Source organism: Thamnophis elegans, chromosome 2, assembly GCF_009769535.1.
Source record: "Thamnophis elegans isolate rThaEle1 chromosome 2, rThaEle1.pri, whole genome shotgun sequence".
Taxonomy (NCBI): domain Eukaryota; kingdom Metazoa; phylum Chordata; class Lepidosauria; order Squamata; family Colubridae; genus Thamnophis; species Thamnophis elegans.
Genome location: NC_045542.1, coordinates 170338002 through 170360495, shown reverse-complemented (window position 1 = coordinate 170360495; position 22494 = coordinate 170338002). Strand labels below are relative to the sequence as shown.

Here is a 22494-nt window from a genome sequence, read left to right as displayed (position 1 = left end):
CCAAAAGTGCATGGAACGCTGTTACCTTCCCACCAAAGGTGGTCCCTATTTTTTTTGACTTCCATTTCTACATGCTTTCAAACTGCTAGGTTGGCAGCAGTTGTATATAAAGAAAACATTCTCTTCCCCAAAAGATACGCAAATTAAATATTAACCAACATTGTAATAAAGCTAAGGGCCAGATTTGGCATGTGCCAATTGGAGCTGAGTATTTTTAGCCTTGAAAAATGGCCTGGATAGATGACAGCACTTTAAATTCCCGACAGGAATCTTTCCTGTCATTAGGAACTAATGGTTTTCATTTTCAGGAAGGCATATTCCAACTGGATACTAGAAACTGTTTGTTAGAATTTGAAATCTTGCCATGCGCCAAGGAATTGACTGGATGTTCTCAAAGGTTTTTTTCTTCTCTGTATTCATAAAATGGAAAGATGTACCTGTTTGTCTGCCAAGGAGCAATTTGTTTGGTCTTTACAAAAGTCCAGACTATATTCTCATTAATTTATTTATGCTCCTAGGAAACCTTTCGAAGGAAGGAAGGAAGGAAGGAGGGAGGGAGGAAGGGAGGAAGGAAGGAAGGAAGGAATGATAGATACCGTATTTTCACAACCATAAGCCGCACCGGGTTATAAGCCGCAGTATCAGTTAACGTTAATTTTTCAAACTTTTTTCATACATAAAGCGCACCGGGTTATACGCCGCACCAATGGAGGGGCGCCCTAAAAAAAAAGAAGAAAGGAGCCAAGCCGTTCCAGAGATGTGAAGGGAAGCTCCGGGCGAGAAAGCGGCTTTCAAAGCTCCGTCGAGCCCCGCGTGTGGATTTATTTATTATTTGCTCAAGAGAGAGAGAGTATCCCTCCTTCCTTCAGCCCAACACACTCTCACTGGCATCCCGGCCAGATGAGAGGGACTGCAGAGGGTCTCCCTGAGTTTAGGGCAGCGAGTCAGGGCTGGGCCAGCTTGGGCACCGCAGAAAAGCAGCGGCAGCCAAAAGGGGAAGGGCAGGAACAGCCTGAAGCCACCCCCACACCAGCTAGAGGGGGTGCTGTGGGCTGCAGGCGGCGGCGAACAGGAAGGGAAGCGAATGGCAGCCAGCATCCCTGCCTTCTTCCTCCCAGAGCCGCTTCTTTGCCAGCCTCTCAGCTGATCGGTGCCAGGCAGCCCCCGTGGGCCAGGCAGCCCCCGCGGGGCGAGCGCTGCCGGGGGGAGATCCGGGGGAGAGGAGGGAAAAGGTGTCTCCTCCCCCTCCCGCTGGCTTCTCCCCAGCAGTGCTCGTCTCCAGCTGCAGCAACCCTGGCGGCCCCCAGGGAGACTGAAAGGGGCGCAGCGCTCTCCCAACCGCCGAGGAAGGCAGAGGAGCCGGCCCTGGGCTGTTGGGAGAAGCGCCCCAACCCTCCCTTCCCTTTGGCAGCCGCCTGGCAGAACGGGGAGATTTCTGACATTTTGCAGCTGGGGGACCAATGGGAATTCTCCCTTCTGCAGCGTCATCAGTCTCCAGGCAGTTTTCCTTGATTTCACCAATCAGAAATCAGAGTTCAGAAAGGAGGGAAGGGGGATATTTCCAGTCACATTTAAAGACATTCAAAAACACTGCGCTGCACTTTGAAACTTGTGCGCGGTGTTTCTTTGTTACCTGCGCGGCCGCTCACGCGCGCAGCTTAGAGGAAACGCTGGGTGGGGGGAGAAAACGGGGCGAGGGTCTGTCTGGTGGGTGGGCTCCGCTGGCAAATAAAACCCGGGGGGGAAATGGGTCGGTTGAACGACGCGTCAATGCAGGGGTGGAGGGAAAGCCTGGGCTGGGGCTAATGGGGCTTGTATTCCTCTACCCCAACTGGCCGGGGGCTGCTGCTGGGGCTGGTAGTCCGGCCAGTCAGCCAGCCAGACGCAGGCTTGGCTTTCGATCTGGACTTCCTACCAAGCGGGGGAGGGCTCGGAAACGGGCGCTCAGCCCAGCCGTCCTTGTGCTTCAAGTTTGAGTGTCAAATCGGGAGGGAGAGATTTTCGATCTTTTTCCATACATAAAGCACACCGGGTTATAAGCCGCACTGCCGGTTTTTTATCAAATTTTAGGATTTTCAGTGCGGCTTATAGTCGTGAAAATATGGTAGATAGGATGCACAAATGAAATTACTATCTTTAAAATAAGCACTAAATATATGTTGCAGAAATGACCCTTCCATTTTCAGCACAGGTCTTGTCTAGCATTATTTTATGTTATGTTTACTTATTTATTTTTCACATTTCTGAAGCACTCATCTTCCTCAAAGAGTATATCCTGTGCATTATACTCCAAAGTTGCCTTGCATTCTATGGGGGCCCTTCTCAGTTCAATACATAAGGTGGCTATCCCTCCACCTCCTAATGCCACCTCAGGGTCCAAAGCCAAAATGGAAATTAATCTTACAGATGTCCCAAAGGTGCTTTTGCAAGAGGCAAAGCTGAAGAAGCTTCTTGGATGAGAAGCAAAATGTCTTCAAAGAAAAACCAGAAAGTTCAGTTGTCTCTTGAAAAATCACTTTTGGGACAACCATGACCTGGATGACTGAGAAATTCCATAATATTACAGATTTCTTTTAAGGTCCCCCCGCCCAAATATCTCTGGGGCATTGCTCCTCCTTAAGTTTCCCTTTGGAAATCCTGTACTGAGAGATGCTTACTTTAAAAATAAAACAGAGCGGAGTTTAAAACCTAAATCTTTCCCAACCAAAGAAGACAGAAAAGGAAGTAAGCAGCAGAAAGAAACTTACATTTCGCGCTCAGTAACAGCTACGGTGGTCCTGAGAAGGACAGACAGGAGAAGGAGAAGGACGACATTTTTTCCACATTGCCAGCTTTCCCCCATGATATTGAAGAGAGAGGCTGGCTGCGAAGTTGTGCTGAAAAGTCTCAGCTGTTTCCTCTTCAGCTCTGACTGCCTCTCTGAAAACAGTCCGTGTGGAAGAACAGATAAATCCTAGGAAAGGGGAGAGGTCTGATTTCCCATCACAAATGTGGGTCCTTGCCAATGTTCAAGGCCAAAAGAGCACATGGGGGTGGAGGCTGAAACAACCCAACTTTATTCTGCACAGAAGGAGGATCCAGGGAGGTTTCCTTCGAATCCTATGTAATCTAGTGGTTTACAGCTGGGTTTTTTTAAACCTCCAAACCACCAAAACTCAAAAACCTCAATGTCACAGTGACATGTGTTGCTCTTTTTTGTCTTAAGTATAGTTACAAAAGTAGACATACAAGCTTTCCACCAGCTTTCATAATGTGTCACTTGTTTATCTTTCTCTGTGATATAGTTTTTTTTAAAGACCTTCATTTTGATTTTCAGTTTCCCAAGCATCCTAAATTGTTTTTCCTTTTAGGATTTCCATCCATGGAGTCCTTCCTAAGTTCTTTCTTAGTTGGTTGAAGTAGCTGTCTTAAAAGTCTAAAACACTAGTCTGACTTGGTTTAGTTACCTACATCATTATGATGAATTCCAGTACGACTTGGTCCAGTGACGTGTGGTGAGGTTTATGGCTGGTGAGGCAGTCCTCTCCCCCGACACCCCACTGACTAAAGCACTTTCTTTTGCCCGCCTGAGCTCGCGGCAGTCCGCCTGAGCTCTGCCACGAGCACAGGCGGGTGAAAGAAAGTGCTTTAGTCAATGGGATGTCGCAGGTGAGGAGAGAATGCCTGAGAATTGCATTTATTAAAGAAAAAAGAAAAAAAGGAAATTTGAAGGAAAAGAGGGAGCGTGGTGTGGGGGTGGGGGCATCAGAAATGGAGAAAGAGAGGAGGAAGAGTGAGAGTGACGCTGCAGCTTTAAACAGAATGACAGAGTTGAAGCCTCTAAAAATGTGCCCTCTACTATGAGGCAGGAGAACTGCGTGCCTCACCTACCTCGGGGATTTTTTGTGCTTTTAACCCTCGCTTAACTGCTCAAGCGCCTAAAAAGTCGGACTAGATGAGGCATGCAGTTCTCCTGCCTCATAGTAGAGGGCGCTTTTTAGAGGCTTTTTTAAACAGGCAGTCATCCACGGTGTGGCAGCAGCTAGCTAGCCTAACCTCAGCACTCGCCTTTTCCTGTTTACATTTTTTCCCTTTTCATGACATGATCCCTGACATCATGTATTTGTATGTAGCTGTAGTTATTCTTTACATACATATGTACGTACGTATGTACGTACATACGTACGTACATACATACATACATACATACATACATACATACATACATATTTTTGTGCAGCTATACAGGTAATCACAACTGAGTCAAAATCTGTGTTGTTATGAGACATTTGTTAAGTGAGTTTTGCCCCATTTTACAACATTTCTTGCCATCGTTGTTAAGTGAATCACTGTGATTGATAAGTTAGTAACACGGTTGTTAAGTGAATCTGACTTCCCTATTGATTTTGCTTGTTAAAAGATTGTAATCACATGACCTTGGGACACAGCAACAGTCATAAGTATGAACCAGTTGCCAAGCATCTACATTTTTGATCACATGATCGTGGGAATGCTACAAAGGTCATAGCTGGGGGAAATGGCCAGAAGACACTTTTTTCAGTGCAAGTGTAACTTTGAACAGTCACTAAATGGACTGTTGTAAGTCGAGGACTATCCATAATAATTTTGTACATACCTACATCTTTACATATTATGCATACATACAACTATTGCTACTCTTTTGTTGGATCTGTTTATTCTGAAAAAATTATATCCTCCTAATAATATATTATAATCATGGTCTCCATCTCATCTAGTCTCAGAGATAATAGCAATGTTCATCCTCAGGTCTCAGGACAGTTCGTGCAGGGGGAGGATTAAAATTAACTTGTCTTTCCAGTAAAACAGGTGATCAACCTGCCAACACAACCAGGGAAGCCTGCCAGGTAGGGGGGAAACCCAACAGATTTACCCTAAGCTTTGCATTCTGGCCAAGGAAACTGTGGCTCTTGTGAAAGACAGGGAGTTTTGGGAATGTAATTAATTGTTTGGTTGTTTCATCAGCCTTTTCCCGGATCTGTCAGATTAAAGAAAAAATAACTGCCTCCACCTGTGGCAAAAAAACAAATTGTTAGGGGAAGTAGGTAAATGACCAACATTCCTTAAAATAATATTTAGATTACATGGACTTTACACCAAAGCTGTTGGGAAGCTGTTGTCATCCTTCCTTCCTGATCACCGTTTAAATTCTACTTTCATTGCTCCTACTTTAAAGAAGAGACTAGATGTACCTATTAGATGTAACCACTTTTATTCTGGAGGTGAGAAGGCCCACTGGAATTGAGCAGCCAATAAATTTAAACAAATCAACATGATCATCAAAAAGTCATTAAAGACGCCATGGATGCTATACATACCAGAGTGGATGCTGCAAAGAATAGAATATCTCATTAGTAGAAGTTATCAGTGGACTTCTGTGTATTAAAGGCTAACATTTGATTTGAAAGCCAGTCATAACAAACAACATTGGCTTGTCAAAAAGAAAAAGAAAACCTAGGAATTAGAACAGTGTTGCCGAAACTGAAGCACACGGTAACTTTTTCCGCACTGAGTGCCAAAACAGGTGCATGCTTCAAACTAAAAAAGCAGATAATCGTCTGGTTTCTGGTGCAGATGCATGCACGAAGACCAACCGTCCAGTGCACATGTGCCAGCTTTGCCTTGCCTTTCAGGGGTACTTGTGCCTCCCTGCCCACCCATCTGGTCCCCGTCGGAGTAGCGGGACGTCCCCACTGACAGCTCAGTTCCGCAACCCTGGACAGGGAGGGAAAGCCGAAGCACCTTCCCAGCCTGCCAAGGGAGTGCAACCACTTCATGGGCGGTGCGGCGCTTACCGCAACCACTTTCTTGGTAGCGCGTCTCCCAGGCAGCGGCTCTTCCGCTTTCTGGCACTCCTGCACTTGTGAAGACCAGCTGACCTACACACTAGAACTCGGAAGAGCAACGGGTGATAGCTCCACGTATCCAGAACAATGGCTCTGCGTGCCATTTCTGGCACTTGTGCCATAGGTTCGCCATCGCGGAATTAGAAGAATACTTTAACTTGGAAAAATCCAATCTTCATCCACCTTTGCTTATGTCTGCACAATGCGGTGCAAAGATCTAGCTAATCCGAGAAGCTACCCAGTGGTGGGATTCAAAAACATTTCTGCTATGCTTTGAAAACTGTGCTTAGCTTCTGCTAGATCAAGGGGTTTGTCCAGGTTACCTGCTGCATTTGATGTCATGGTAAGGAAAGATCCTTAAACCTGTGCTCCATTCTCTCTACTTCATGATGGTTTTTTTTTTTCCTGCACATGCACTGATGGAGCAATGAAAGGATGGACTTTGGGTTTTTGTTTTTTTAAAAGCCAGCTGAAATCAATACAACTACCCCCAGCTGGCAGTTTCCTGACAGCACTTGTGTGTCAGCCAAAGAACTTGGGGATAATTTTTTTGCATTTTTTTTTTAATTTTTAAACATAAAAAACAACATAAAAAAATTCTCATCCATACATACTGTAGAAAGTGTATCAGTTGGTTGCAAAAGGTTTTCGTGCATCTCTTCCACATCCATCAAGCATAATTCATATTAACTCAAGTATTTTAACTCAAATATTTATACATGTTACTCTTATACCTCCATTTATGTTTGACTACAATTATTTAAACTCCTTCATCATAAACGATACCAAAATTTAATGCATAACCACATAATGGCATTTCATATACTATTTCTAAAATCCTCCAATAACACTGAATCCTTATGTCCTATTCTAGCTAAACATCCATAATATTTAATAACAGACTTTTCTAATCCTCCTTTCCAAATCACTGTTGGCAATTTTCATCTAGTTTCCTTATATTATACTCATATATATGTATATAGGTTGTCATCGTTATCCCTCCTTTATTTGACTATAGCCTGTATTATAACATTTTACCCCTAATAATCAAAACTTTACTGTATCTAGCTTGATTCTTTTTTTATTAACTTTTGTATACAATCCAAAGGGATTTCTAATCTTCCTTCCATGAGTAGCATTCAATATTCATATCCAATTATTACTTATTATAACACTACACATTGTATACATTATCATTATCAATTATTTATTTAGTTATATTTATTATTAGTAAGTTTCACTAAGTTTCACTACTGTTAAGCTATATTCTTCCATCTATCAGCCTGTATCTTTCCAATAACAAAACAATCTTACTGTATATCTTCTGCCATAGTATTATAACTCAGATATTACCCTTATACCTCCATTTTTATTTGACTATAATTGTTTAAACGTCCTTCATCATAAAATATACCAAGATTTAATACATAACCACATACTGGCATTTCATTTGATATTTCTAAAATCCTCCAATAGCAATGAATCCTTATGTCCCATTCTAGCTAAACATCCATAATATTTAATAACAAACTTTTCTAATCCTCCTTTCCAGATCACTGTTTGCAGTTTTCATCCAGTTTCTTTATATTGTACCCATACATATATATAGGTTGCCTTCATTATCCCTCCTTTATTTAACTATATCCTATATCATAACATTTTCCCCTAATAATCAAAACTTAACTATATCTAATTTAATTCTTGTTTATTAGCCTCTGTATATAATCCAAAAGGATTTCTAATCTTCCTTTCATGAGTACCATTCAATATTCATATCCAATTTTTACTTATCATAACACAACACATTGTATACATTATCATTATCAATTATTTATTTAATTATATCTATTATTACTAAATTTCACTAAATTTAACTAGTTTTAAGTTATATTCTTCCATCTATCAACCTGTATCTTTCCAATTACAAAACAATCTCATATCTTCTGCCATTTGTGGTATCAATCCTCTAGTTATCTTCTTGGTCAGCTTTGTCTGGACTTCTCTACGCATCTTCTTGCTTATAAGATCTCTCATGTAATCTTGATGCCCTCTTTCTGTTTCCTTATTCAGTTTGTCTTTGATTGTCAGCAGTGTTAGCAAAACTTTTGCTAGTAGAATTTCTTTCTTTAAGTCCATAGGTTTTTTAATTTTATCTTCTTCTATATCTTGACCCTTGAAGTAGATTTCCTCTCCATTTGATTCCTCTTTCTGTATTCCATTCTTTCCACTTCCAGCAACAAACCAATTACCATAGATATCAGAGGTTTAGTCTCTTTATATTCATTTTCCACTTCGGTGTTTTGAGTTTCAATCACCCCGTTTTGCATTTGATGAACATTTTCAATTTTTTCATCATATTTTCTTGTTATGTGCTCTAGGTATTCCAGTTGTTTCTCTTCTCTATTTAATAATTTCTGTAGCTCTGAAAATATATATGTGGGGCGTTGCCCTGTCAGCTTCAGCTCACACTGGCCAGCTGATTTTTGGCCTTGATTTTTGGCCATTTTTCTCCTCTGGAGGCTTCTTGGGGAATGAACTTGTGAGAATAGGGATGAAATCCTAATTATTTGAGTAAATTTGTTAAAGTTATTTGAGGAACCTGATAGACTCCATTTTGAATATCTGACTAGCCAGCAAGTTACCCTGGAAAATGACAGCATGGAGCCAAATCTGAAAGTTACAGTGACCTGACCAGAAATAGCCTGATGGGAATAACAGGACATGGTTTGCAGGAAGCTGGTAATGATCTTCTTGTTTACTTCTGGGAAAGTGAGGTCCTTTGGGGCTTCTGAACACTTATATTACTGGGGGGGGGGTTGGAACATTTGGGGAATTTCCATGCACTTTTCACATTGTTTTCTTTTGCACACAACTGTATTTTTGTATCCAAATTAGGAAGCATTTGATAAGTCATTTTGTGTATTTAAGGTGCGGCTGTGTACCTTCTAGGTATTCTCATTTGTGTGGGAATCCATTTGCGCAAGGGAAATAAACTAGATGCTTTTCGTTGATCATAGTCTCCTTGACCATTTCTTTGATATGTAGAAAATATATCTGGGATATTTTTCTCACAGGACTTCCGGTTTGCACATTCGGCTGTTTGTCACCACCCTGAAGCCTCTAGAAGGCGAAAAACCACCCAATGCAAAAACCGGAAGTCCATTCTCAAACTTTTGGTTTCCATGTTGGGCCATTTTTCTCCCTCCCCACACTCCTAGAAGGCTTCTAGAGCCTGGGGAGTGCAAAAACCGGACCTACTAGGTCCACCACAAGTCGGAAAACGGGCTGTTTCTGGCCCTCAGAGGGCCTCTAAGAGTGTGGGGGAGGTTGTTTGCGCCCTCCCTACCCTCCAAGAAAGCCATGTGCACATGCGCAGGGCAGTGAGGGGGCATCAAATACACATGGGGCACGGCATGGGGGGCATTAAATTATGGGGCTGGGCATGCGAGAGCATGTGATGGCGAGTGAGCGCATAATTTTGGTACCTGAGGTGAATAGCAATAGCAATAGCAGTTAGACTTATATACCGCTTCATAGGGCTTTCAGTCCTCTCTAAGTGGTTTACATAGTCACCATATTGCCCCCAACAATCCGGGTCCTCATTTTACCCACCTCAGAAGGATGGAAGGCTGAGTCAACCCTGAGCCAGTGAGATTTGAACCGCCGAACTGCCGAACTAGCAGTCAGCTAAAGTAGCCTGCAGTACTGCACTCTAACCACTGCGCCACCTCAGCTCTCCATCACTGACCTACAGTATTGTTGAATTATGACCACAGTGCAGCCCAACATTTCCATTGCTAAGCTACTTAGTTGTTAAGTGGGTTGTGCCCTTTTTTGCAAGGTGTTAAGCAAATCGTGCAATTGTTAAATGAATCTAGTTTTCCACCATTGACTGTGCTTATCGGAAGCCAGCTGGGAAGGTCGCAAATGGTGATCAGATGATCCCAGGGCAATGCAACTGTCATGAATATGAGCCAGAGCACCTGGATTTTGATCCTATGACCGTGGGGATGCTACAACCACCGCAAGTGTGAAAAATGATCATATCACTCTTTTCAGTGCCATTGTAACTTCGAACAGTCACTAAATGAAATATTGTAAGTCAAAGATTACATGTAGAAGAATTACAGGGTCAGAAAAAGAGAGAAACAATTATAATGGCAATGTCAGTATAAATATATTTGAGAAGGTCCCCCTCTCTTTGTAAGCTTCTTCAAGTCTTCTGGATTTCTTTTAAGAAGCCTGGCAACTGTGTGTGTGTGTGTGTGTGTGTGTGTGTGTGTGTGTGTGTGTGTGTGAGAGAGAGAGAGAGAGAGAGAGAGAGAGAGAGAGAGAGAGAGAGAACTGTACACATATAGATAGATACATACAGATAAACAGACATATACATACCATTATATAAACAGTATAGCTATGCCTCCTGCACCTCAAAAATAATAAGACCTCCCCAAAAATAAGGCCAAGTGCTTATTTCTGGTCAAAAGAAAATAAGACCCTGTCTTATTTTCAGGGGAAACACAGTACACACACACATACACACAATACAGCAGGTTTTGACAGGTTCTAGAGAACCAGTAGCAGAAATTTTAAGTAGTTTGGAGAACCTGCAAATACCACCTCTGGCTGGCCCCAGAGTGGGGTGGGAATGGAGATTTTGCAGTATCCTTCCCTTGCCAGGCCCACCAAGCGAGGCCCACAGAACAAGTAGTAAAAACAATGAATTTCACCACTGTACACACACACACACACACATATTGCTGCCAGTATGGTGAAAACACAGATTTGATTCTCTTTTGGGAAATAATGAATAAAGTGCCCAACTATGAGAAGAAAAACAAAGAAGCTACCTTGATTCTGAAAACATTTATTTATTTATTCAGTTTCTATAGCCACCCATTTTAGTCAATGGCTCTGGGTGGCTCTGGGTATGTAATATGTTTGTGTATAAAACCAGATTCCTCCTTAGTTTCCAGGAGATTCATTCTTTCCAAGCGTGTGCTATTCCTGGAAACATGGCTGGAATCCTTATGCTTTGACTTCCTTGGTATCATCTGTCATAGAAGAAAAGTTAGAAAGTAAGGAAGAAAGTAGGAAAGATTGGTAAAAAACAAAGTTTAGGTGGGCATGAGGCAGAAGGCCCAAATGGAATCAATCCCTCCCCATTTTGCTTATACGCAAAATAAATGGACAAATTGTCATTCTGAAAGAAGCCAGAGAAGTAACGATAGATGGTCCTCGACATAGAACCCCAATTGAGCCCCAAGCTTCTGTTGCTAAGTGAGTTAAGGGAGTTTTAAAGTGAATCTGGCTTCCCCATTGATTTTGCTCATCAGAAGGTCACAAAAGGGGATCGTGTGACCCCAGGACACTGCAACCATCATAAATATGAACCAGTGGCCAAGTGTCCAAATTTCAATCACATGAACACGGGGATTTCCATGCCGTTGTAACTTTGACCAGTCACCAAATGGTTTTGAAGTCAATTAGGGTCGTAAATTGAATACCTAAAACCATGTCCCTCAAAACATTTGAGCCAATGGAAACTCATGCTTTACCTGTACTGCAGGGGGCCGTGTACTCGGCTGTTGCAAATTCATCTGAAACATAAAAAAGGAAAATTTGTCAGGGCTGAAGTGTCTCTCCTAAACTTTGATCTCCATCATATGATTCATGATATGTTCCAGGAGTACAAAGGGGTACAATGTACAGCTTCACATGCATAGTAATAGCTACAGCTAACCAGGCTGTTGTTAAATCTTGGTCAATGATCCACCTGTGTACATGTACTGTATTTTTCAGACTATAAGACGCACCAAGATTTTGAAGAGGTAAATTTTTTAAAAAAGTTTTTGCAATCTGCGGGCCTCCCAAACCCTCTGAACACCTCCTTTTTTTCAAAAAAACAGGGCATGCTTAGGCTTTGGGAGGCTTGTAGAGTGCTCCTGGGAGTTGGGGGACAAAAACAAGCAAAATACGGCCCATTTTCACTCGTTTTTGCCCTCCCCAACCCCCAGGAGCACTTTGCAGACCTCCCAAACCCTCTGCACATCAATTTTTGTGAAGAGAACGGGGTTTCAGGAGGCCAAAAATTCTGCATTCAGTGTATAAGACCCACTCAGATTTTCACCCTCCTTTGTGGGGGGGAGGTGTCTTATACTCTGAAAAATACAGTAGTTGCAGACAAGCAGCACAACCCACATGGAGGTGTCTTGAGTCGCAACTGCCATCTTGATTTTTTGACACACATAACCACACCCACTTCCAGGCGCTTCTCTGCAAAGCGGCCTGTGGGCCAGATACGTCATGCACAGGTCACACCCACCCCACCTCTGTGAATGGGGAAAATGTTGCAAAATATCACTTGATGGCAACGTGACATGGTGAGTTTGACACCTGTGCTCCAAACCATTCCCAGAGATGCATTTTTTTAAAAAAAAAAAAAACATTCCCAGGGATAGATGAATTGACTAGAGAAACTATGTTCTGCTCAGCTTCTCTAGGATCCCAGCCAAACAACCCTTGTTGATTTGGACTTAATCATGATGCCTGGAAATTCAGTCCCTTCTCACCAGTTTCATAGTAATCGTAGACTTTCACCAAGGCAGGCTTCAGGTCCCGGACTGGTGTCTCCTGCTCCACCGTAAAGGAGAAAGTTTGCACTGTCTTGGGTACCTGCAGAGAAAAGTTGACTATGAGGTTACAAACCAGACAGAGAGCTTCTGCAGGCAACACATTGTAGAGCCCTTTTTGTTCACTGAGCTTGGTTGTTTGTGTTATACCTGACTCGGTATCATCACCAGCGCTAGCGATGTGGAATTTGTTAGCTGTTTATACCCAGTAGCTTGCTCTTCCTGTGTTGGTGGAGGGTTTTTTTGATAGTTTTTTACTTGATTGTTTTCTGCTTGATTGTTTGTCTGGTATTAGTCTCTGCTTATCTAGATGTAGGCTACTGGAGAGGATGTCTTCTGGTCATTTCGTTTCCTTCTTAGCTTTCTATTGTCTTTTCTGAATGGTGTGTAAATGTGCTTCATTTCTATGACAGTTGAAGGCTGATTTGATCCTAGAAAAGCCTGGATGTATTTTGACCATGTCTACCATAGAGGTGAAAAAACAAGCACTACTATAGGACATCTCAACAGAAATGCAATGGAAGTCTTTATGTTCTCTAGGGAGACCTCCAACCTCTTTCAGCATCCTTGGGCTGAAAGGGGATGGCCTAAAATATACTGTCAGGGGAAAGATGGACGTTGTAAAATCCTATCTATCTGGAGCTTTCAAGCTTCCTTTTTCTTTGTGTCCTAAAGCTGTGGGGTCTCTTTTTCTGCCTGAACAGACTGAAGGCGAGAAATCCTGAAGTTAGAAGAGAGCTTTGAGGTTACCCAGCCCACCACCTGCTCACTGCAGGAACCCAAATGAAAGTCATTTGAGCATCCTTAGTCTAAGAAGATACTATCTATTATTTAATATTGGAAGAATTCCAGTAGAAATATTTTCATGTAGTGCAGGGGTGTCAAACTCGATTTCATTGAGGGCCACATCAGGGTTGTGCTTGACCTCAAGGGGAAAGGTGGGTGTGGCCAAGATGGGTGTTGCCAGCTTGACGTCACTCACGTTGGGGGCACCTGTGGTAGCCCAACTGCTCTGCCAGCAAAAATGGGCACCCAAGCTCCATTTTCAGCTGAGACAGCCTCCTATAACCCTCTGCCAACAAAAACAGAGCTCAGAAGGACCATGTGCAGCCCTCCTGAGCTCTGCTTTTACTGGGAGAGGCACCATGGGCTGGTCCTTTGCTGTTTCCAGGGTGGCCCTGAGGGCTAGAGCTAAGTCCCCTGCGGGCCGGATCCAGCCCCCGAGCCATGAGTTTGACACCCCTGTTGTAGTGGAAATAAACCTCATCGTGACATATGAGAGAGATGCCATTTGTTCACATAGAACAGAGTTTATCAAACTTACGGCTTGGAAAATTCTGGGGTTTGAAGTCCATACATCTTGAAGTCACCAACGCTGAGAAACACTGACCTAGGAAAATATATCTGCCCCAGAGGGTACATCTTTGTGTAGAGAGTGGAGGCTGCCATTGACCAGAAGTAGAGGATATGGCACATTGTATCGGCCACTTGAAAAAACTCAACCCATAATAAGCTTGTAACTCCTTGCTTCCCAGAAAAATAAGGTCAAGGAGAAAAGAAGGGGTCCTGCCTTCAATTTTATCCCCTTGAGTGAATGATCTTGTCCCCTCTTTGGGCTCTGCTCCTTATCCTTACTCACCTCGTCCAAGTATAGCAGGACATGATTGATGTTCACTTCAGTCCTCTCGATCTGACTTTCCTCTTCCAGCTTCAGGAGTGGAAACATTTGAAAAACGGAAAGAGCTTTATTAGCATTCATAGTGATACTGTTGAACTAGGTGGCCATAGAAACAGAGTTAGAAGTGATCTTGTAAGTCACCAAGTTAAACCTCCCGCTCAATAAAGAATCCACCACAAAGTTGTGGCTAACTTTGGATTGGATGGATAGGTACAATTTTCCATATCATGAGAAAGAATGACAGCTGCTATTTTCATTGGAGAAAATATCAATATTCAACAAATCTGTTTTAGCATTCCTAATCCCCATTTCCAATTACAGGAAGTTCTCAACTTACAACCAGTTGCTTAGCAACCATTCAAGGTTATGACAGACCTCTGCAGGGCCACTCCGCCTGGCTGCCCTCCACCTATGGTCATGTGATCATATTTTAGGTGATTGGCAACCATCTGCCTTTCTATTTCTTTGAAGCATCCCACAGTCATGTGACCACGATTTGCAATGGTTTTTACCAGAAACCAGCATTTACTTCTGATTTCCACCAAAAAAAAACCAAATTTCAGACAATAATGCACTGAATGTTCATCAGAAAAAAGTTGATAAAAGATACATATTTATACATATACATATATACACACATATATGTAAAATGGGAGCATTTACTGCCTTTTGTTTTCAGTGCCCAGCTAAGGTGGATCCTACATGTTAAATGCTAAATTTATTTGATGACTTTTTTCCTCCTTTTTTTGTACACTATTTTATTATTAGTGTTGAATGTGTTTTGTTTTGTTTGATTTGCTTTTCTGTTTTGTATTTTATCTTTTTATGAATATATGTGTGTGTGTGTGTGTGTGTGCGTACATACATACATACATACATACATACATACATACATACATACATACATACATTCAAATCCCAGTAGGGGTATGGCTAGCTGATGAGAGCTAAATAGCTTGAAATAGATCTATACTAGTCTCTATTTATTTATCAGCACAAATAAAAAAACACAAATATAACAAAGGCAACAGTAAAAATATTGGGTTTCTGTCGTGATGGACTCTTGTGACGAGCCGATTGACAGATGATGGAAGCAGTTAGCTTCCTCCCATAATTAAGGCTTACCAGGGGTTGTAAAAATCTAATACATACATACATACATACATACATACATACATACATACATACATACATATATATGTTGTAAGATTAGGTGCAGTCAAATGTTGATCCATTTAGTGAACAGCACAACTTGCGACCACAAATTCCAAGGTTGATCGCAGTCGTAGGTCAAGAATTACCTGCATCGAGAAATACGGCACTGAAAGTTTAGCAGAAAAGGGAACCTGGGGAAAAAATACCTTTTTTACACTGGATTTCACCGGGATGTATCCGGACAGCATCTTAATCTGGACAATTGCCATGTTGGAAACCGGACGTTGGCCAGTGTAACTGAGAAACCAAGAAAGGAGAGAAGACGTGTGACTCATTTTAAAGCAAGGAATAGACAGCTTGAGGCAAAATGCTGCATGTGGGTTCATAAAAGCTTGGCCGTGCCCTCAGGGCCTCCATCCAATGTTGCCATTAAATGGAGCTTCTGGAATGTGGAAAGCAGGGGAGGTGAGTAGCAGCCTTTGGACCCTCAGACATGGTCCATCCCCGGAGGAGAAGGGCCTGTATCTGTTCACAGAAGGAAGGCTCAGCACCGATCCAAGAAATTACCTGACATTTATGGCAATGTCAAAAGTGACGTGAGCTTTGACTCCTGTGCACGTCTCAGGAATGGTGTGCACCTCCAGCCTAAATGGTGCCTCTTCTTGCTTCAAAGGGACATTGTATTTCAAGGGAATCTGGAAGAGAAAGACCATCATTTGAGGACGTTCAACACTCCCGTGACAGAAGAATGTGGAGGTTTAAAACATATGTAAAAGTGAGAAAAATCTGGATTCAAATAGACACACTGATCCAGAGGATTTAAAGATTAATATACAATTGAGACCAGAGGCTTTTCTTTGGACAAACAGTTGGAGGAAAAGTCATGGAACTTTGTTGTTGTACATAGTAACTGCAGCAAGATCATTGTATATGCAAAGATGGAAAGATTCAGCACTCCCCACATAATAGAGGAATGGTTAGTGAAGAGGATGGAATTTACAAGATGGCCAAATTGACTTATCTGATCAGAGAAAAGACAAATATCTATGTTTATTGCTGACTGGAAACCCATGATGGACTTTTTATTTATTTTATTAGGTATTTGTAAAGGTAAAGATAAAGGTTTCCCCTTTCCAGTTGTGTTCAACTCTAGTGGGTGGTGCTCATCTCAGTTTCTTAGCCAAGGGAATCAGCATTGTTCAAAGACATTTCCATGGTCATTTGGCCAGCATGATTATACGCCGAAGTACATAGAACACTTCCCACTGAAATGGTACCTATTTATCTACTTGCATTTGCATACTTTCGAACTGCTAGGTGGGCAGGAGCTGAGGCAAGAATGGGAAATCACCCCATCCTACAGCGCTCAGTTCTTGAACCCGGGCCACCAGTTTTTGAGCTGACAAGCTCAACATCTTTAACCACTGAGCCATCATGCCCCTTTGATTGTATCCCTTTATTATTTTTCAAATGAAATAGAAAAAATGAACATAATTTATGATTTTGATGATTAGACATGATAGATTATAAAAAGAAGAGAGTTGGAGTAATAGGTGCATTTACGGTTTTACTTATAACTGCTGTAAAGTTCAAAAGCTACTTCTTTCTATTTTTTCTATTTTTCTTTTACTTCTTTCTTTCTTGCAGTTTTAGCTTTCTCTTTGATTTTATTTCTTATTTTTCTTATTTTGTATTAGTTTGTATAAATTATGTATTTTTAAAAATATTCCTATAGCTCCCCATCTTACACTCTACGCAGCTCCCAGCCAACAATTAGAATAACATCAATTATATAACAATGTAATACATATACCTATTAAAACCATAAATATTGCAAATTTCTAGTCAATCATTAATCCTTTTGTCCACATCATCCCATCTTAATATTTGGGGGGAAAGCCAGGTCTTCAGTGCTTTTCAGAAGGCTATTAGTGCTCCTGGTTCCTGTAGCCAGCAATTTTTCTCTGGAAATTCATCCCCACACAGAGGTGGCTTGCTTCCGGTCTGCACCGGTACGGGCAGACCAGTATTGGAAATCAGCCACATGTTTGCATACCAGGAGGGCTGGTGGCCTGGACACACCCCCGTACCAATACTGTCCGGGCACATCCAAGGCTGGAATGGGCTTCAATGCTGCTCTGGCCTGGGCTCATCTGAAGAAGATCTCCCTGGCTGCTTCCTTCTCTTTCAGAAGCAGCTTGGAAACACAGGTACTGTCAGCCTCTGCTTCGCTTACTTGCTATCGGCTGCCGTAGAAAAGGGGAAGGAGAGGTCATGGTATTTGGGATGGGAATAAATGGCACTGGAGGTGATATGGTAAAGGGACTTTTCTTCTCACCATCTTCTGTGCAGGCTGATGGCCAACTGATGGTCAAGGCCAACTGTCCTGCATACCAATGTGATGGTGCTGTCTGGAGATGCAACCCCAGAACATCTTAGAGAGTTGCAGATTGAACACTGGGGTGGCGATCATTGAGGGGAGGGGTTGGGAAATTGTTTGATATGCATGGGTTCGTGCCTTTGTGGCTCAGATCTTGCTTTACTTTCACTGCCATCTTTTCATAACCAGTAAAATATTTTAATTCCACGAACAATGGAGTTGGAAGTTTTCTTTCTTGGTTATTGAGGGAAGCACGCCTGACATTAAGCAAGTTGTATTGGCTTCCCCAATATAACAGCGCCAGACCAACCATGGTTCATCCAGTCATTCCGGCTAAAAACCTGGCTGCCACAATGGTTACTAGGAGCCAGGAGCCAGTGGACTTAGATGTGACCACAGACTTAATGGACAAACTTAAGAAAGGCCTCAAGACTGATTCACAAAACATTCTGATGAACGCACCATGAAAGATGGACTGGCTTGGGTGGGAGCTAAGCTGTATGTTCCTGCCAGCCTAAAAACTGTTGTCCTTCAACGGGCCCATGACTCGAGAGTGGTGGGTCATTTTGGATTTGTAAAAGCTTTGCATTTGATTAAGAGGCAATTTTGGTGGCCTTCCCTGAAAAAAGACATTGAGTCCTACATAGCCAGTTGTCCTGTCTGTGCCACCGCAAAAAGACCACAAGAGAAGCCCCAAGGTCTCCTTCAAAGTGTTGCCCGTCCTGGGACCCCATGGAAGGAGATATCGATGGATTTTATTGTCGAGTTGCTGGAAAGCCTTGGAAATACCGTCATTTGGGTAATCACCTATCTGTTCTCCAAACAGATCCATTTTGTGCCTTGCTCTAAGATCCCATCAGCGAAGTCATTGGCTAAATTGTTTATTTTACACATATATGGACTACATGGAGTCCCTGAATGCATTATTTCAGACGGGGGGGGCAATTCACCTCCCACTTTTGAAAAGAGTTCCTGAAATTGATTGGCTCCACCCAGGGAGTAAACTCCACCCACCATCCACAGACTAATGAGGCTTGTGAACGGGCTAACTCGGTTCTGGAGCAGTACCTTCGATGTTTTATCAATTATCAACAGGATAACTGGGCTGAACCTTTGCCACATGCAGAGGTGGCGTACAATAATTCAGTACATAGCAGAACCGGCATGACCCCTTTTAAAGTTGTGTTTAGCTAGGATTTGGTACCAATTCCTGAATTGCCTCAAGAGAAGCCTCAAATTTTATTCTTGTCCAAGTGGAATAATCAGCTTCAACAGTTTTGGCCGATGACTCGCAAAGCCTTAGACGCAGCTCACCATGCTCACAAAATCAGGCAGATAAAAAACGGGCTACATACCAATGTAATGATGCTGTCTGGAGATGCAACCCACATGACACCTTAGAGAGTTGCAAGCTGCTTTTCAAAGAGAAGAAAGTGGGGGGGAGTGTATGCACAGGTGGATTTAAAAATCTTCAGTGAATCCAGGAAGAGGGGAGAGAGAGGGGGGGAGAGGCTGAAGATGTGTGTAGGCACAGCAAGAGGATTTTAAAAACTTTGGAGTGAATCCAGGAAGAGGGAGTGAGTGAGTGAGTGAGTGAGAGGGAGAGAGGGAGAGAGGGAGAGAGGGAGAGAGGGAGGGAGGGAGGGAGAGAGAGAGAGAGAGAGAGAGAGAGAGAGAGAGAGAGATGGTCTTAAATGGCCTAATCTGACCTGGCTGCTCTTATGTTCTCAAAAATGTTCTCCCTCCCTTACTTAATTTGCTCACTTTCTTCATGTCTTTTCTTCTCAACTTGCATTCCCAAAAGGCCATTGAGAACCCAAAACAGATCATCGCTAGGCAGCGGCAGTGGTCTCTTCTCTCACCAGGGCACTCACCTTCATAAAGATGCAACCAGTCACCTCAGCCTTGTAGTTCCCTGGCACTTGGGGCAGATCTTGGCACTGGAGCAGCAGAGAATTGTGCCTGTCTACATGGAATTCTCTCAGGACAGCATCTCCTGAACTCAACGTCGCTCTCGCATCGATGCCATCCTTGGAATAAGTAAGTGTCTTGTATTGGGACAGAGCCTGGAGAGCCACCACTGTATCCTGCAAGAGAAAGCAAAAGAATGGAATGGAACAGAACAGAATGCTAGAAAACCTCCAGTGCTGGAGCGCCCACAATTTCTGAAGTCCAGCTGTAATTGTCCTCACTGTTAGGCAGTTATCTCTCTTGAATGATACACCTCGGCTGGTCACCCTGGGAGCTGAGACTCTGACACATCTGGAGGCCATACCAAGTCATAACATATCACATCAGGTTTGTTTCCAATTGCTCCTTCCTGCATCCTCTTGAAAATTTGTGAGGAACAAACATACCTGTGAAGAGGCGAATCCTCCACGGGAATTCTGTTGTTTGGTCAACCATTTGACAATGGCAGCTGATGACGTTAATTCTTCCTCGGAGGGGTACGGTTCTTTTTTCAGTAAAGCAAGGAGCACATAGGCGGTCATTTCTACTTCAAAGGATGGAGCACGTGTGGAGTGTGGAAAATCAGATCTCTGCCTTGGCTTCCAGGTCCTCTCCCAGTGGATAGAGCCATCCTCTTCAAAGAGAGAAGTTAACTTTGGGTTACACACACAGTCCATGCACCAAGATATACCAAGTTTCAAGTGGTATCTGTACAAAAACATTTGGCCTCCCTGTTATCAAGCCCTATGCAATTGGACAACAGGAGAAGCACATTCCAGGTGACCTCAATGTACAACCAGTTACTTAACAATTGTCCAAAGTTATGACGGGTCTCCCCACAGCTACCTATAACCAGTTTTGGAATTACAAAAGTAAACCTACCACCACAATTAAGCCCAAAACTGATGTCGCTAAGTGAGAAATTTGTTAAGTCAGTTTTGCCCCATTTTACAACTTTCCTTGCCACAGTTGTTAAGTGAATCACTGTAGCTGTTACATTAGTAAACTGGTTGTTAATTGAATCTGGTTTCCCCATTGACTCTGCTGGTCAGAAGGTCGCAAAAGGGGATCCCATGACCCTGGGACACTGCATCCGTCATAAATGTGAGTCAGCTGACAAACATCCCAATGTAAATCACATGCCCATGGGGATGGTGCAATGGTAGTGGCAGCATAATGGCCGTAAGTCACTCTTTCCAGGGCTCTTGTAACCTCCAATGGTCATTGGAAGCAAACAGTCGCTGGAATTGGGTATGTCCAATTTAATGAAAAAAAGGACTAGGGGAGACATGATAGCAGTATTCCAATATCTCAGGGGCTGCCACAAAGAAGAGGGAGTCAAGCTATTCTCCAAAGAAGGCCGGACAAAAAGCAATGGGTGGAAACTAATCAAGGAGAGAAGCACCCTAGAACTAAGGAGAAATCGTCCGGATCCAGCCGCGTGTCACCTCCCTGCTGGTCGAGACCAGCCAGGAGGGGCACGGGTCCAGTATACAAGTGGAGGCACTTGGTCCACTTCCTCAGGAGAGACAAGTTGAAACTCAATCCATGAAATACGCTCAAGACCTTCCCCCGGTACCTCGGCTGGTTCCGTGCAATTGGAGTCCAGCTCTGTCCGAATCCGAGCGACTTTATCCGTTAAATACTGAACAAATTCCTCAGCTCTACTAGCATTTTTACTTCCAGTTGCTAGCAAAAAACTAGACAACCACCGTGTTTACTTAATGACTGTCATAACAAAATGATCATAACTTTGAATCCAGTCACCTGATGCCTCAACGCATGACTGCAATGACTTTTAATCATGACTCTGGGTTCAATTACCTTGAGGACTACAATTAAACAGATTTTACTGACCCTCAAGCCAAATAAGCCACCCCATTACCACTCCATTATAAGGTGCTGAGTGTTAATACGTTGCTAATGTGAGAGACAGATTCATTCCATGATGGCCAGAAGGCATATCTTCTCCAGCTCATCTGCCCACTTATTTCCTTCCAGTGGTCATTAGGAAATTATTCATAGACTCAGTGTATGTTTCCATCCTCATATAGTGAGATGGGCAGCAAATACATTTAATTAATAAAGTATAATTCTGTATGAAAAAAAACTTGGGGTTATAGGCTTGACTGGGGGAGGAGGAGGGTCCAATGAACATTATTCTTTGCACGCCAATAAAGTTTGCTGCACATTTCCAATTTCTTTGGAGGGTACCTAATTTTCATAACAAAGAACTCATTTCTCACCATCCTTCACAGCTACTTTTAGAAGGGAGTCCAACATTTCTTGCCTCTTCTCCTCTTTCCCCGCCAAAGCAAAAGCGTACGCCAACAGAGCCCGGAGATAAACGTGCATCTCTTTTGCTTCAGTCGCATTCTCCAGGCAAACTAAAGCATTTTGCACCACGGAATGCTGCAGAGGAGAAGACGTTTAATGGAAGTCAATATAGCAGTATACAAAGCATATTCATCTCCCTCTTATATTCCTAGTGTTGTGGTCATTTGTAGTAAAACATAAGCGAAAGTTAATCATCATGGAAATGAGATGTTTGAGGAAAGCTACTGGAGTGATCAGAAGGGATAAAATAAAAAAAAACGAGATCGCAAGAGAGAGAAATGGAATAGATCCAATGTTAAACTATATGCAAAAATGGCAAATTAAGTGGTCATTTAGAGAGAATGTCTTGAGATTCTGTCTATATCATTGAAGCATATACAAAAAGAGAAGGCCAAAGAATACGATGCAGATCCAGAAGAAGATGGAGACAACAAGGGGTGGGATTCAGCCAGTTCAAACCAGTTCGGGATGCTAATTTTACATCTGGTTTGTCAAACTGGT

General features: G+C 42.7%; 2 protein-coding genes across 6 annotated transcripts in view; both read right to left on the bottom strand.

Moving 5' to 3' along the window:
• LOC116503328 (alpha-2-macroglobulin-like) overlaps positions 1–2968 on the bottom strand; it is a 183234-nt gene extending 180266 nt beyond the window's left edge. For 2 of the 5 annotated variants that reach the window (XM_032209663.1, XM_032209666.1), the window contains exon 1: positions 2748–2959. In XM_032209663.1, coding sequence (XP_032065554.1) covers positions 2748–2842 — 95 coding nt within the window. In that variant the 5' untranslated portion in view covers positions 2843–2959. Of the gene's footprint in view, positions 1–2747 lie in introns of all 5 variants that reach the window. The other 3 variants (XM_032209667.1, XM_032209664.1, XM_032209665.1) reach the window with 3 other exon arrangements.
• A 7744-nt stretch (positions 2969–10712) lies between these two features.
• LOC116503325 (alpha-2-macroglobulin-like) overlaps positions 10713–22494 on the bottom strand; it is a 70519-nt gene continuing 58737 nt past the window's right edge. Inside the window, exons 29-37 of the mRNA XM_032209659.1 lie at positions 21903–22068; positions 20064–20290; positions 19581–19793; positions 15894–16021; positions 15533–15623; positions 14133–14201; positions 12434–12536; positions 11420–11461; positions 10713–10915 (exon numbers count right to left, since the gene is read on the bottom strand). Coding sequence (XP_032065550.1) covers positions 10890–10915; positions 11420–11461; positions 12434–12536; positions 14133–14201; positions 15533–15623; positions 15894–16021; positions 19581–19793; positions 20064–20290; positions 21903–22068 — 1065 coding nt within the window. The 3' untranslated portion in view covers positions 10713–10889. The remainder of the gene's footprint in view (positions 10916–11419; positions 11462–12433; positions 12537–14132; positions 14202–15532; positions 15624–15893; positions 16022–19580; positions 19794–20063; positions 20291–21902; positions 22069–22494) is intronic.